At 31.9% G+C, this 17,103-nt stretch overlaps 2 protein-coding genes across 2 annotated transcripts; one reads left to right on the forward strand and one right to left on the reverse strand.

Annotated features, from left to right (window-relative positions):
• Positions 1-8,893: 8,893 nt before the first annotated feature.
• Ccm3 (programmed cell death protein 10 Ccm3) lies at positions 8,894-13,595 on the reverse strand. The gene is made up of 7 exons (XM_089706208.1): positions 13,553-13,595; positions 13,336-13,432; positions 12,703-12,880; positions 10,760-10,892; positions 10,516-10,677; positions 9,960-10,126; positions 8,894-9,222 (listed from the first exon to the last, which is right to left on the reverse strand). Exons 2-6 carry the CDS (start codon positions 13,405-13,407, stop codon positions 10,042-10,044), a joined length of 630 nt encoding a protein of 209 aa, XP_089562334.1. The 5' UTR covers positions 13,408-13,432; positions 13,553-13,595; the 3' UTR covers positions 8,894-9,222; positions 9,960-10,041.
• A 1,359-nt stretch (positions 13,596-14,954) lies between these two features.
• Arpc5 (Actin-related protein 2/3 complex, subunit 5) lies at positions 14,955-16,620 on the forward strand. The gene is made up of 3 exons (XM_089706237.1): positions 14,955-15,234; positions 15,849-15,921; positions 16,304-16,620. The coding sequence occupies exons 1-3, from the start codon at positions 15,095-15,097 to the stop codon at positions 16,541-16,543; spliced, it is 453 nt and encodes a 150-aa protein (XP_089562363.1). The 5' UTR covers positions 14,955-15,094; the 3' UTR covers positions 16,544-16,620.
• The last annotated feature ends 483 nt before the right edge of the window (positions 16,621-17,103 follow it).

Raw genomic sequence — 17,103 nt, forward strand, 5'->3', positions numbered from 1 at the left:
TAAATAATGTTCAATAATAATATAGTTTAATATAGTTATGTATTTACAAAACAGATTATAAGGCTCCTACATAATAATGATGTACCTTATTACAAGAACAAAAAAAGAATTACGGCACTGCAAATTAACACGTAGACAGGAAATATTATTCTTAGGTGGACATTTCATAATAATATTATCATTTAAAGACGCGTTATATGGAATAGCTTTAAGTTTTACGATGGGCATAATTCACAGTTGCGGTCTGCTCTCTGTTGGCTGTGATGTATGTGTATCGTCTCGCGAGCTGTCGCACGTGTTCGAACGTAGATAACTTATTATTTGCATTACATATTACATTATATCAGGCTGGAGTAAAGGTTTTTAATTGTTAGATAGCAACAAACAACTGAGCATGCGACACAGTAGAACTGCATACTCCTATAATATAAGGAACATAGAGTTATACACCGTAGAGTCCGAAAATAAAATAGTGAGTAGTGTGTCATAATTCATTAACAACTTGTAAACTTGTAATATGTCATTAAATTCATCATTTTATAAAACTAGATATAATGTAAATGATTCACATTTCATAATAATGTATGCAGTATAGGTTTATCTAGGTACTTGAACAGTCACCTTTTAAATCTCAGATTTATTATACACGATGTTTTTAAGTTACTTAAAAAAACTTGGAATATTCGAAGAAGTATAAAAACACAATAACAATTAAAAAAGATTGACAAAAGTTAAAGTAGAAATATTGGTGCACTATATTTATAAGATTACTTCCATATATACTTTTTTTACTATCATAATTTTGAACTACGATCCCATTCTTTTTTAAAGTAGGTAAGTAATAGTACCTAATATATTTAATAATATAGAAACTATATTACCGACTTTATATTAATTCGTTAAATTATCAATGTGAATGTCAAGTTATTGAATGAAAAGAATTCAACGCCTATCGCTAGGCGGAAATCTCTCCCTCTTGAATTCCTCCCCTTACTAAGTGTAGACGTAAATTAAATGTACATTAAATTAAGCACTCATTTTTCAGGAATTGTTTTCTAAATATAGAAGTTCATTTGAATTCCAATTCCAGAAAAATACATTTCTAACTTCAACTCTCTTGGCCCTCGATAGCCCCATTTTTTATATTTATGCGTACATTGCTTTCGCACGGCGTTATCAGGTCCTGAAAGAAGCCGGTGTGAATACTAGCACACATCTGTTTGCTTTAGCGCACGTGTTCATTCAAGTAACTGCGCGTCTCTGAAGGGATCGCTACAGGAATAGGTGACATTAAGCAACCCGTAAATAAACACGGTCTCCCCTGATAATGTATGAAGCAAATCTTTGTGACATTTCTGTGTCATACATACATAGGAAATCGATAGCGAATACGAATGTGTACTCATACATATATTTACTTTTAAACAAATACCTGCAAGTTGTGAAATGTACCTACAAATATCTTCAATATTTGCATAGAACTAAAATTTTGATAACAATCACTAACTGCATACGGGTGCTCTGTATTAGTTTGGTTCGAGTTCGATATAGGTACAAGAACAGCTTGCTTTGATGGTAGAGTCGAAAGTTCGATTCCGTTTGATCGAGGCCTGCGTATCATTTTCATCTATATTAATTATTATTTACCATATTAAAACAAATAATACTAACAGTATTTTTAACTTTTATTCCTAGTATTAAGTGCTTTCAGCGCCACTTACGAACTGGCGCGTAGAGCCGGAGCTCTACTTGCTCTACCCCGGAACTGCCGCTGGTTAACAATATCATATAGGTATAACCTACAGATACAGAACATACTATATTAGCTAAAGATATCAAATAGAATCTGTTTAACATATCTCTGTACATCGGGCTTAACTGTTAAAATCTTATTAGATAGTAATAGACAAGAATATTATAAATAATGTACTAAGTATTATTATTTTTTTTTTTATTTAATGCGACAGCTGATGTTGTCTTCTACAACATCAAAATAAAAAATGCGCATACGCTTACTCTATTATTATTGTACTTATTAGGTATGAATAGTTTCCATAATACTTGAACCTATAAATCATTCAGCGATCTAATGAAATCCAAGTTAGACAAATCTATTACGCATTCAATAAGAATGCGATCGACTCAAGTGAATAATGTCCCGATTTCATTAAATTGTTCCTCTGTACCCGGAATACAATCACAAGATGTTTCTGGATGTGTATCGAAATAACTGGAATTATCGGTAAAGTATATAATATATTCAATTATATAGTTACTTATATATGATTGACGGTTACTACAACAAATTATTATTCTATCAATGAATAGTTGTATTAATTTTAATTACCACAATTTTACATAAATATTAAATGACCTATTAAACTTCTACCAGTTCTACCACAATAAGATATTTATTTATCTTAGATGTCTAGATTAGATTATAAGACAATTATAGCTTACTGAATCTCTTAGTACAACTCACAAATAATGCTTACTTGCAACTCTACATAGGTAATTTCTGTTCTGTGTTCTTATGAATTTATTAAAACCAAATTGTGCTGCTACAAACATTTGTAATTGTTACGTTTTTGTCGGTCATCCCTAACAATATGTTAGGTCGCAACAGTCCTTAATTTCATTAAGAGCTTATTAAGCTGGCACGCGACTGCTGACAGTTGGCACACGCGGACGATATAATCAAAAACTTATGGTCCGGAACGTTACATGTTTTATTTACTACTATGCCATTGCACATCACCAGTGATCAATTATATTTTACAGAGATACATTACTAGAAAAATGAGTAAATTGATGATTATAACAAACAAGCTCGTAAATATATTAATGTATAGTTTAAACTAAATAATAATTATCAAGCCTTATACATAATACAATCTCGTAGAACTAGAGCTGATAACTTACTGGCACAGGTAAGTAAAGGCAAAAGATAGACATGAAGACAGTCACGAAAGTAATACATACCTACTTTGTAACTGTAGTTGTAAGTTTTTGAGGAAAGATAAATAGATAAATATAAATATAAAGAGTTAAATACACTTTCGTATAAATGTAAATTATTAAAATTACAAAGATTCATTTATATTCAGTAATACTTTTCTGGTATATTAATCAGCAGATATATCAATATAATCGTTTCGCAATAAATATATTGTTAAGTAGGTAAATAAATAAAATAGAATCAATAACTATATAAAAATTGAAAGCATAACATAAATGAAACATTTTTCGACAATTTGTTGATGAGCTCAGACAGCCACAATTACATTGGATATGGTCACGCAATGTTGACCATACGCGTCAGGTGGTGTATGATGATAGTTCGATGGTAATATCGTACCAACCCCTCATTCATGACTAATGAATATTCATATGAGATGATATGACGCAATTATACTAATGAATAAAATACACAACTACAATTAGTTTAAAAAAAATAAACCATAAACAAAATATTATGATATTAATAGGTTATAGCTACTATTATACATAACTAGCTACATATATATCTTGATAGAATTATCTGCTAACTACGTGACCCAAACCTACCATCAAAAGAAAAAATACTCATAGATATATTATTATTTATTATAGAGCTGACTCGTAGCCCGTAGCTATATAAGAATGTAGACTGTATCGCACACTCATACTGCATACAATTAAATTTTATAGAGATAAGTACCTAATTCAAACAAAACTTTAATTTAAATCGATAAAAACAGTATAATACGTATATAGTTTACGTTCTAAAAAGATTGATTACATAGTGTGGGACGTGAGAATCTATACCGATAAAATATATTGTATTTGTTAGCAATACTGGTAACAAATAACAATATTTAGTTCCGGTCAAAATTCATTGTGCAATGGGTCTCCATGTTAGACTATGCTTGTTTTGAAATAGGGATTAAGTACATGATATTATTAATCAAGTGTTCGGTTCCCACAGCTTCCAGAGGGGTGCGTCTGGGCGACCTGCCACGGGCGGCTCGTTGATTTGTGTGTTATTGTTGGTGATGTGCGATCAGTTTCCCTGCACACTCCCACGACAGGGAGCAGATGCCGGGTGCGGCGGTGCCGGCGCCTCGCGCAACCGCCAACAATACACTGTTGTCCCACGAGTGACCCTCGGGATCGCTGTGGGAACTCTTCCGCAAATCCGCACAAGCGACATATTTACATTCATTTAATGGATGCTGCCTACGTTAAACGCACTACTATTCTATCATATGTTACACATTGTTTCATATTTATTTACACATCCGTAAAATATAGAATCGATTAGTATGTAGGTACTTAAAATGTGTCTCGTTTATATTCACCTTTACAACTTTAAAAATGCTATCGACTCCCTAGATAATGTATTGTGATACAAGAAAAAGACACTTGACCCGTCAAAACAGCACATTATTCAGCGTGTGACGAATTAGCATAGATTTGCCTGTGGATCGTCGCCTGGAGTCGCCATTGCATATGCGTCCGAGCTCCGCACCTCACCTCCACTGCCCCGACGCCAGCAGATGCTCCATAAATATTTTATTACGCATCGCATTAGACACGGGTTGCTATACCGTCAAACTTTTCATCGACACATCTGTCTGCTGAAACATGGAAATTTATCAATTCTGAAATCATTTAGGGAAATATATGATACCGCCAACTGACTACATCAATATTTTTCTTGAAATCTGTCTGTTTCAGGAAATCTAGACATAAGGAACTAGGTTTACGGTACACCAAGATTTTTCTTAATAAACTTATATAGAAAGGGACGCCAAAACAATCAATAGGATCAACTACTAGGGCCAAATTATTTGTTTGTATCATGCAAACGTTTGTAAAAAAAAAATATTTTTATGCGATCAATCGATGGTGTTGAATATTCATATTTGATAGTCAGAATAAATAGCAAGTCTTTCAAGTAGGTACATGCACCTATTTTGCATTTAAAAGAAATAATTAACTATCTTCTACACAAATTAAATATTTCAGTATAATACAAAATCTTGATGAAACTAAAGTAAAATGTATACTTTCTATTGAGTTTTAGAAATAGAATATAGTTGCTTACAATTCTCGTTCATTCTGAATTAAGCGAAATTCAACGTTGAACTTTCATGCACTTCGTTCTGTATAATGTTCCATTTTGAATAGTTGGTATAAATTACGTTTACATTTCGGTTATCGAATTCGAATGATAATATCTTCAATAACAAATGCTTGTTTTTGCAACCAGGAACGGAGATTGATGTGCAACAATTATGGGATGCTACTCCGCAATCAATTCCGAATGTGTTGCATTGTCAACTAGCTTTTTCAGAAGTCTGCTATGCTAATTTATAATGGGCACACATCAATTTTGAACACAAACATACAATAATGTTTCTAGATTTTTTTTGACTAGTTTAGAGAATTTTAAAAGTTTGCAATGTAGTACCATCAATCCACCGCCTCGTTCTGATTGTTTTATATAGAAGAAAAATCAGCCAGTATGAAATTACAGAATTAAAACAATCAGTTAAATATAGGTACATATTTTTAAATAAAGGGTGAATTAAATTTAAAATGCTTAATTAAAATCTATTAAGAGAAAATTGTACATAGGTATGTACCTAGTTAGGTACATATGGGCGTAAGTTCCATAAAATAATTCTATATCCTTCAATTCCTATTTCCTTCTATAGACTCGATTCTACTTCTGGGTCTCACTTTCTACAGAAAAATTATAAATTCGAGTAGATTCCAACTTTCATATAATGTTTTAATTTTTTTTTTAAATAAGTTATCACCAACCTAACTACATCTTATTATATTTAAAATTATAATATATATTTAATTATAAACTAACTATTACATGTAACATCAAATAATAACACTAGGTACTTATTAGGAATATCTACTTAATGAAATGTACAAATTAAAATTAATTAAAAAATTTTTTTTTGGTACGTTGAAAAGGTTAGGTATACGGTAGGTATACCGACCCTTGAAATAATTGTGTTACTTTAAACATGATTATTATTAGTAGATAATAAAAGTTTGAATTTTCGTTTCCCTAGTAAGTGTTAAGAAAATTATACTCAAAATATCTATTAATTTAATTTGTAAACATACATAAGTTACCTACCATGATTAATTCGTCCGTCAGCTCCACTGACGTACGATGACATAATATAGATACATAATATTATATCCAAATTCTAACCTTTAATTGCTCAAAATATAAAATAATATCTGCACAGATCCAGGTGGGCGACGCCGCGGTAACAGCTAGTCTATATCCTTCAGTTTATTAGATATCCTCAATGAAGAGAATAACAAAGCAAATGGTAATAGGTACCTAGAAATATTGCTATAAATATTTTATCCTTAACATAAAAACAAGGCAAATATACACTTGAAAGTGCGCTTGATAATGTATTCGATCATCATCATAGCTTGTGAAAATCTGATTTACATATCAATAGTGATGGATGAAAAGCTAACAAATATAGGGTCATAGGGAGTAACGTGACAAAAGGTGAACATATCATAGACTTTCATCTTATAAATGTAGAGCAAAAGCAGAACTAACGCGCCGAAGTTAAAATCGATTACGCCTCCGCTTTAAAGCTATGAATATTTAAAATGATCCGCATGATTGACTCATTGTTAGGATTCGGTGCCATGAGATGAACCGTCGTATTTGATCCGGAAAGAAAGTGACCTATTGTTGTTGTATTATAAGGTCGCTGTCAAACTAAACGTGCAATACTTGTTGTACTTACCTACCTAGTAATGTATCGATTGTAGATTTAAGATAAGTGCAGTAAGTGGGTAGGTTTAAATGGTGTCGTAGTTTAAGTACAACGTATTAACATTTAGATTCATGTGTTGCAATCAAAATTACTTTTGACTAGATAAAACAAAACTCATTGATTTTTCAATACCAATTTATAAAGTAGCTTTATTACTATATTTTCATAAATGGAATAAACACACTTTTTCCTTTTCGTAAATAAAACAAATTAATTTCCTGGAACGCCGAATTCTTGAGGTTGGAGACCTCGAGAGGCTGTGTCAAGTGTCACGCTTTAAAATAACCGAGATGCGTAGAGTTCAACAGGCACGACTGGTGACCGGCTATTGTCCGGTGTCGCACGACGAGACGAATCGCAGTACAAGCTTCATGACCCAAGTCAACCTGGTCACGAAAGTATTACCATCCATTAACGCCCGATTTAGAAAAACTGCTTTTTATATACAAACTCTTTTTCTCACAGCAACGTATTCATTATTAACTGTTCCGTTCAATCGCCTATTTCATAGCATTTTTTATGAATTAATAATTGTCACCGGTGGATCTAAGACCGCTATATAATTTCCTAGATTGGATACGATTAAAATATTTATAAGTTCATTGAACATTTGTGCACTTAAAATAGGATCATTTTCTGTTAATTTAGAATAGAATAGAATAGAAAACACTTTATTGTACAATGCACACAAAAACAGAATTAACAGAAACGATATGTAACTTAAAATAAATGTACAATTTGGCGGCCTTATCGCTTAAAAGCGATTTCTTCCAGGCAACCTTGGGATATAGGAAAAATAAATCAGTAAAAAGGTAGATAGTGCATAAATACATACATATACAAAAAACTGTAATTATATGATAATACATAGAGATAACTTAAGAATCAAATAATATTATACAAAAACAAAGGAGTAATGAGCAGTATAGGAATACAAATATTAGAAGAGAGGAAAATAAATTAACATTAATAGATAACTAAATCAGCAAAGAACTTAGAACATAGACAAACAGCATTAAAGGGATAGATAGTAGTTCTTAACAATTTTTAAAACTATATAATGATTGGGCTTGCCTGATCGTTGTCGGGAGAGAGTTCCACAATTTTACGGCTTGTACGGTAAATGAGCAATCGTAGAATTTGGACGTGTGAACAGGCATACGAAGCGTAAGATTGTCGGAGGAACGGAGATTGAGTTCATGAGAAGACCCCATAAACACAAATCTTTTTCTCAAGTAGGTAGGAGTTCTAGGATCAAAAAGGATGGAGTATAATAAGTATAATAAGATGGAGTATAATTTACATGTTAATCTATTGTCATATTTGGTTACATACCTATCTTAATCTCGAATTTTAATATTCTGTATATCAAAATTCGAGATCCCAAAAACGTTTGAATATTTTTCATACTCTCTCTATCCCGATTTTTTTTTATTCCAATGTTTTGTTTGCCATATAATCGCAACTCCGAATTTCTTCACTTGTACGGTTTGTACGACCTTTTACAATCCAGATCCAGACGAATGAGTTCCAGACACACCTAATCTATACATGCACAAAACGATGCAAATGCACAAACAGTACGATGGGAAAAAAAACAGTATTCTATAACTATATCTTGATTATTAGAATCCGGGAAAAAAAAATACTTTTTAAAAGTTTGGTTTTAGTGCATCTGGAAATTGATTCACCTGATAAATTAAAAAAGGAATTTTAAAAGTTGGCAAGCATTAGATCTGTTTATAAAAATTTCTACCAACCGTTTTCTTGGTTTTAAGATTCGGGTAAGAGAAAATATATTGATCAAATGTTAAATATATGATCAATGAAGCAATATATGGTCATTATAATTTTTTATAGTTTGAGGTGGAATCGGCTAAATTTGTCCGTTTAAAGTAGGTAGTCTAAAGTAGTCGGTTACATACAAATATGTCGGTTACAGGCTAAGCGGCCGCAGCACATAAAGGCTGCTATTGCCTAGAATCTAGCTTTTCTTTCTACTTGCTAGCTAGGCAATAAACTAATTAATTATTTCTGTTTTGGGTATGTACTTACTTGAATAAAAAAAAACGCACAAATATTTAAAATAATAGTTTAATGTAAAATAATGACATTTATGTACTACACTCATATTTAAACTAACAAGTATGGTTTGCTATTGTCTGCCATAACATTTGCATCACAATACTATGTTGTGAATATCAACATTTTTGGATAAAATTTATTTTTCCAAGAAGTACCTGGGCATCAATTAATGAACATTCATTTTGTCATTCCAAAGTGTGATCTAGCTTCAAAAAAACATTTTAATGTAAAGTATTTATATGAAAATCATGGCAGACCTTCTAACCACTATTCATAAATTTTATAATATATTAGATTATCAGTTAACATATAAAAATAATATTTAGGGCCGATTTTTCAATGCCCAGATAAACAGCTAGATAGACTTTATTCTTCAGTTAACAAAATATTCAATTTTTCAATAGACGAATAGGACTTATCTATCGAATAACTACGTTATTTGAAGAATAAATCTATTTGCCGCTCCAACGGCCAGATAGCGCGCTATTCGACTGTTAGGCGTTTGAGTTGACAACTGACGCGTCAAATTTGAGATATTTTTGTATGTCATAACATAGAGCGTAGAATTATTAACAATTAAACCTCTTTCTATATAATTATTATCAATTAAAATCATATTGAAATTGATGTTTTTGATAGTACCGATGACCATGCCATTGAAAATTTGCCGAACGCTGCCTTTAAGTATGTCGTTTCCATCGTAAAATATATAAATTGAAACACAAATTTAACCAAACTCTTTACTCGAATCAAAACAACAATCAACAATCATAGAAGACAAGTGCACTCCTGACGTGAGTCATAATGACGGTTGTTGACAAATTGCAAGATTGACTCTATCCCGCTCTAACCTGACTAATTTAATATGTTTGTTTCGCCACTCCGAGAGCAGTGCTGCCAATATGGAAATATTTGGTCCACAATTTGGTCAGATAGTTATTCATCAAATAAATCACGATTGAAAAATAGGCGAGCCGTAATGAGTTAGATAAATAATTGAATAAATCTATTCGAGGGGTATTTATTAGACTGTTTATCTCGCGATTGAAAAATCGGCCCTTAAAGAAAGTTAATCAAAATACTTTTGCAACATCATAAAATAATATTTAACAACTAATTTCAATAGTTCCGAATTATATTCTTATTCAGATTTGCTTTTTACTGTATACAAAATTTGATTTGTTTGATGTATCAAATATAATGCACTAACAAACACAGCATTAGCCCTGAAACAAAAAAAATTACAACATTAATAAATAAATAAAAATTGAGAATGCCCTCATTTTCTTGAAGTCGGTTAAAAATGGCGTAAGACATGATATAACATTCAAGAGTATATTTTTATGCAAAATTTCTGCATTATTTGAGGACGGTGCTGTGTAAAACACACCTAATACTGAAATGTGATAATGCTCCTCTCAATTTAAGTTGTAATTTTACTCTTGATTTATTTACTATTGATTTTTAATTTTTTAAACATCTTTCAATTGTATCAATTATAAGGTATAAAAAGATATTTGTTTAAAAATCATGATCATCAAGATCATCAAGATCATTGTTTAAAAATTCCTTTTTTTTATTGTTATGTATGAGATTTATCACCAAAAATACTCACTGTCCCTCTTTGAAATACTCCTTGAGAGTATTTGAAAAGCGTTTTGAATATTTAACAAATTCTCTTTTTCTTTGTTCCAGAGCTTGCTTGCCCGGCCCCGGGGTGTATGTGGAAACCTCATTCACCGCATCAAGTAGTTTCTTAATAGCTGATGCTATTTCCCTATAAAAATAATTAAATAATTACATATTATAAAATTAATAGATGAAATTTTGATATAAATAATTATTAGCACCATACTTACTTAATTGTTTCCAGGAATGTCTTACGGTCTGTTATTTCATCAGGAATTCTACTCAAAATTTTCTTGAGAGCTGCTGACTTTTTATTTAACTCTTGGAATGCTTCTTCTGATCTGTTCAGTCTTAAATCTGCACCTATAAATATAAAGTGACGGTATGTTATCTTACTAATATTATAAATGTTTGCGAGGATGGATTTATGTATGTTACAGTGGCGTGCCTAGGGTGTAAGGACTGGGCAAGCCCAAATTTTTCAAAGTGTTTGATGGGTACCCTTTTCATGAATAATATACCTACCTAGGTATACTGTGTAATTATGTTCGTTATAAAACTTATAAAAAAACGTGAACATATTACATCCCGAATCAAATCTTTTAAATTTTCACGCGCGCCCGCAAACAGTTGAGTCAAACGTTTATCATTAAAATCGATAAATTATATAAAACTGTAGAAAATTGTACAGATCATTTACCTATATTCTAATTCAAAACGCCAATCTTTCTGAAGGAAAGATAATATAACATCGGAATTATAGAAAGTAGGTGTTTATTTTAGAATTCAATTACCTAACAGCTCCTTTATTGATACCTAATTCAGAAAGGCGTTCTTGGCCAAATAAATACACAAGTATTTCTTAATAATTAAATAAACGTAGGTACCTATGAATATGATTTAACGATGAGAAAGCACGCTCCGTGGAAGAACTAGGTACCTATTTACTAGCAGGAATCGTAACTACCAAAATATGTGCAAATTTCAACAGCTGGGGAAAGGCTTCTTCTAAGCAATTCTCATTCATGAAATCGTTCGTAAACATTACAATTAAAATTTCGTTTATATGTGACTTACTAGTTTCGGTAATGCACAAATCGGGAGTTGGTTTTGATGAAGAAATTAATTGTTTTTCAGTAAAGTTTAATGATTTTACCTTTCCCCCGCTGAGCACAAAGTAAACCATCACAATTTACAACACAATCTGCTGTCGCGACACTTATTTTACCACAAAATTCGAAAAACTTAACCTAAATTACACCGGTATAATCACCCGCTCAAACAAACTATAATTTAACAATAATATTCACGACGTTCGTTCGCGCAATCGTAACTATCTTCACACTGTTAAAAAGCCGGGCTTCATGCCCCTTACAAATTGCTATAGAGTTCTATAGCTAGGTATGTATCTACTCCGACGAAATTTCATACGTTAGAAGAGATGAGCGCAAAGCCCGGTAAAAGCCCACGCGTGCAAGCGAGACACCGCACTGTTTATAATCCATCCAATTTAGGTTGTAACGTCCATATAAAAGGTACGACCTTATTCCGATAGGAAGAAGGATGAAATTAAAAAGTTTACTCGAATTCGTCATTGTTTTATGCTAGGCGTATTATATATTATATTGTAGGTGAGTTTTCATTGAATTCGGAGCATGAATTGCTCATTGCGCGCGAATATTCAAACGTGAATATGGGTAGCGAATTTCTAAGGCAAGCCGGGCTTTTCGGCTTGTATGAACGTACCGCCACTGGTATGTTAGTGGCTCTTTCATGCATAAACCACTGAACAAATACTGACAATACTTGGCAGTAATGTAGCCATTGCCTATTGGTCTTTCCGACGGTGAAACCATGTGGCAGAGCTAGTAAACTGTATTTATAAATATAAGAATTACAATTTGAAGAACTGATATAATCTACAAATGTAAGGCGAGTGCTGCACTTTTTGTTATTTATTATTTTAACATTATAATTTATTTAATCTTGGTAAAACATATTCTACATTTATGTCATAATAGATATTTTTAAATCTTCGCTACAAAAAAGTACAAACATCTCAAGACACAAAAATTATCTTTAAGTTATTGTATAGATATGGAATTGAAATAAATATGTTAATATTAATACACATGTATTATTGCCAAATCATAATGAAAATATATCCACTTACATTCAGCTTCAGTGAGAGTTCCTTGTAAACGAAGTAAACTCTCATTCATATTCACTGGAATATCCGCTCTTCTCATAATACCAGCCACCAAGTCATAGTTGAGACCTGGTACTGCAGCCTCAGCCTTAGTTAAAGCTGCACGCAAAGTTTGCGATCCTCCCACATGATACTTTTCCAGCTATAAAACAAATATTCCACTTTATGCAATTAACAAAATTATTTAAAACAATTACATATATGTCAATATAGTTACATAGATAAACAAAAGACCAAATAAAAGACATAAATTTTAATAATATATACTTATGTTTATTTAATAACTAACACTAAATTGCCCCTGCTTGCCTATACACATCACAAATCACAATTAAGGAGCCAATTAAGGGTGCCCCTGCCCCTGCTGCAGGTATGTGAGTAGCCCGCATAAGGAAACTGCTCAACCCTACCCATTGAGCCCCGAACGGCCCGATCGGTCCACGACACTATAGATTTTCTATTGTGTCTGTGATTCCGGGGCCTGAGTTATTACCCTTATTAATATAAAAGTGTAAATATGGCCACAAAGCACAAACTTTAATTTCTCTTTCTATTAAAATACATCCTACAGTATATTATAGCATTGATAATATTTACCTGGGTAAGTACGGGGCGTATAAGAACAGGTAAAACCAAGGAAGTGACAGGTAATTCATCACCCATTGTCATTCTGACGAAATAATTTATAGAACAGCTGCAAAGTGAAAGGATTTAGGTTTATATTAAAATTATACAATATATGAAAACTTTTAATATTAGTCAGTAATATTATCACAACAAAACTAGGACAAGATTAATAAGTAAATAACACGACTTTAAAATTTACAGCTGCTAATGTCTGGACGACTGGACGATTAAAATGACAATGACATAAGCAGACTGCAGAATGCAGATGACAGCAGTAAATTATACATTGACAAATGTCAATTGTATATCTTTTTATAAAAACTCGGAGCAATTACGAGTTTAAAAATTAATCGCAAAATGTGTTGGTATAACTCGAGAACGGCTGAACCGATTTCGATAATTTTTTTTTTATTATATTCCTTGAAGTACGAGGATGGTTCTTATATAGAGAAAACGTAAACATGTACCACGGGCGAAGCCGGGGCGGACCGCTAGTTATGTAATAGAATTCTACAAGTAAACAAAATAAACTCTTGTACATTAAATAATTTCTCCCTGTGGGTGCCTCGGAAAGAAGTCTGTTATATAAAGTACTAGCGACCCGCCCCGGCTTCGCACGGGTGCAATGCTGATACTAAATACACTACAGAAAAATTGTGAACGTTGTATAGGTATAAAAATATAGCGGCCCGCTCCGGCCTCCGGCATCGCACGGGTATAAAATACATAGCCGGGCGGCCGCAAACGCTACGTCCTGCAATTTTTAAATCTGTAATATCTTCGAAAATATTCACTTAAATCATACGGTGTAAAGGGCCATATAGATCTATATTAAATGAACAATGTATCCATGGTATTTAATTGGTTAAGGATTAATGCTATATTGGTTAAAATCACTTCGAAAATTAGCCATTATTTGTCGTAAAAAGTAAATGACAAAAAAAAGTTATTGTGGGTTATCCATAAGAGATAGACATATACCATCGCGGACATTTCTGTAGACCTTTTCAATGTGTATAATACTTAGTACATTATTTTGATAAAACTCGTAGGGTTCAGCCTGCGTTTGCAATGTAAGCGGAATAAATGTAATTTTTTACGACATCACATTAGAAACCTCAAAAATAACAGTACTTCTCCACTACTTAATGGATCTTATTATACATATAAACCTTCCTCTTGAATCACTCTATCTATTAAAAAAAACCGCATCAAAATCCGTTGCGTAGTTTCAAAGATTTAAGCGTACAAAGGGACATAGGGACATAGGGACAGGGAAAGCGACTTTGTTTTATACTATGTAGTGATAATTCATCTCAGGTAGTAATTGGATTAGGACACAGATTAGGATATTAAATTAACTAATAAACAATGATCATGATAGTATCAAACAGTATAGGTAATATAAATTTACTCAACCGCCTGTTTTCTCGGATTCTACTATCTATTCGATAATATCAGCGTATGAGCGATAAGTTTGAAAATCTTTGTCTTCCTTTTTTCATAATAAAATTATTTCGTTGCAGTGAAGTTGCAAAGCGAAAATTTTAAAACATTCAATTATTGACAAAATATGTCAAACGTCAATTCGTCGGTAAAACTTTATGTCAAAAACATCAAAAGTCAGAAGTGAAGCTTACCTACAAGTTTTAATTTTTTGTTTACCTAAATATTAATTGAGCAGTTTGTATTTGTTTTTTATATTATCAATAAATCAATTTTAAAAAATATGGCTAAAAATACGTCAAGTTCGGCATTCCGTAAAATCGATATTGATCAGTACAATGAAGATAATTTTCGAGAAGATGAAGCTGACCCCTCAGTTCCCGCTGGGCCTGATGAAGGAGAAGTTTGTGCGCTTCTTAATCAATATCCTTTTTAATAATATCTACTTATTTCTATCAATAATATATAGTAATCAATTCAAATGAAATAGCCATCTTTGGTACCTATGAGTCATAACTCATAACACTAATTATCTAAGCTAAGCAAGCATAATATAAGTCTTAAAAAGGCCTTTGACATATTAAATTCTTATTAAATGAAGACTTTACTAGGGTTGGATATTAAGTAGATCAATAGAATGTACAATTATCTGTCAACTAGCAATAAGATGATGTTGAATGAATCTGCATCCTGAATAAGCTTGTGCTTGTGCGTTGACAGTGATCTAGCGACTAGCAATCTTTAAATTATTAAAAGTTCTTTAATTTTTTTCATATATCTGTTTCTTAAACATGCCTGTATTTATAACTGTTAATATTTGAATATTTTAGATGTTTTTTTTTTAAACTTAATGGCTCCACACCAAATTTTTATAAGAGGGCTCTGTAAAGTATGCAATGCCACTGTTTCTGAGAAAAGACTGTCACAATTTTATGATCATACTGCTATATTTTCTTAACCAAAATTACCAATTTATACACATTGTTATATTATAAAATAAGCTAACTGTAACACTTATTTTCTTTACATATATATACAGCTAAATATGTTGATGCACTCAAGCATGTGTTAAACCATGCTCCAATTGGAACATCAGATCAACAAGTAAAAGTAGGTATATTACAAAGTATTTGCCTTTTTACTCACAATTACATAAATTATTAAAACAATTACACAATTATTAAAGTGAAACTTTTATTACATCGTCTCAAACTTTTTGGTCTGTGTCTCTGTGTCTAGGTATACCTACTCGGCAGCTGCGATACACGCGACATGCGCTACACAAAGCAGTGTTCGGAACCGTTCGAACAGTTTCACTTTTACCGTGGTTTCATAAAACCACACAACATTTTTTTCTTTTTATTTCAACTTCAATTACCTATTTTTGATATATAATATATATCTTATCAATTTCTGGCTTTTCTTTCATATTTTCTTACATAATATAAAAAAAATAAAGCATAACAAATCTTAATGTCTTCTTTTTTTGCAGGACAATGCATTAGCATTGACATTGAAAGTTCTGCTAGCAATCAAGTCTGCCCAAATTGAAGAAGTTGTTGGAAGTCTTTCTTTGGATGATATTGACATATTGATGAAATACATCTACAGGGGATTTGAATACCCATCTGAAGGATCAAGTGGACATCTACTTTTGTGGCATGAAAAGGCATTTAACATTGGGGGTTCAGGATCCATTGTGCGAGTGCTGTCAGATAGAATGAAAGTTTAATAAAATTTTGTTTTGTATTAAGTCTATATTGTGTACTACCTATTATTATGTTTAATAAATTATTCCATAATTTGAAATATTTCTTTATTTGACTTAGGAGCGAATTTTCATTTTGTGGTTATATTATTCTTTGAATAATGTATTAACAAAACATCTCAAAAATTGTGTCCCAATGCCTGAATTTATATTGTTTACACTTGGCATTGTTATGTTATAGTTAGTAATACATCATGGGATGGATAAATTTCAAACAAGGATTTTAAAATCGCCCAATAATTGATTAAAAACTTATCAAAACAGATATAAAATTTTGATATCTTCACAGTAATTCATATGTTATTGCATATAAGCATATTTATTCATAAATGATATTTGATAAAAAATAGGTCTGGTTCCATCTGGAGACTGGAATATCAGATGGGAAGGACGACCCTAATTCGGATCTTAGACTATATCATGTGAGGTAGGTACCTACCTATAGTATTTTTTTTTGTGAAGTCGCATTTTTTTTTTATTGTTTGAACTTGAATGTTTATTATTTAAGATGTTACCTATATTAT

This window comes from Colias philodice, chromosome 2, assembly GCF_061535455.1.
Source record: "Colias philodice isolate Cphi_HAF_F1 chromosome 2, ilColPhil1 Martin Lab GWU primary, whole genome shotgun sequence".
NCBI lineage: Eukaryota > Metazoa > Arthropoda > Insecta > Lepidoptera > Pieridae > Colias > Colias philodice.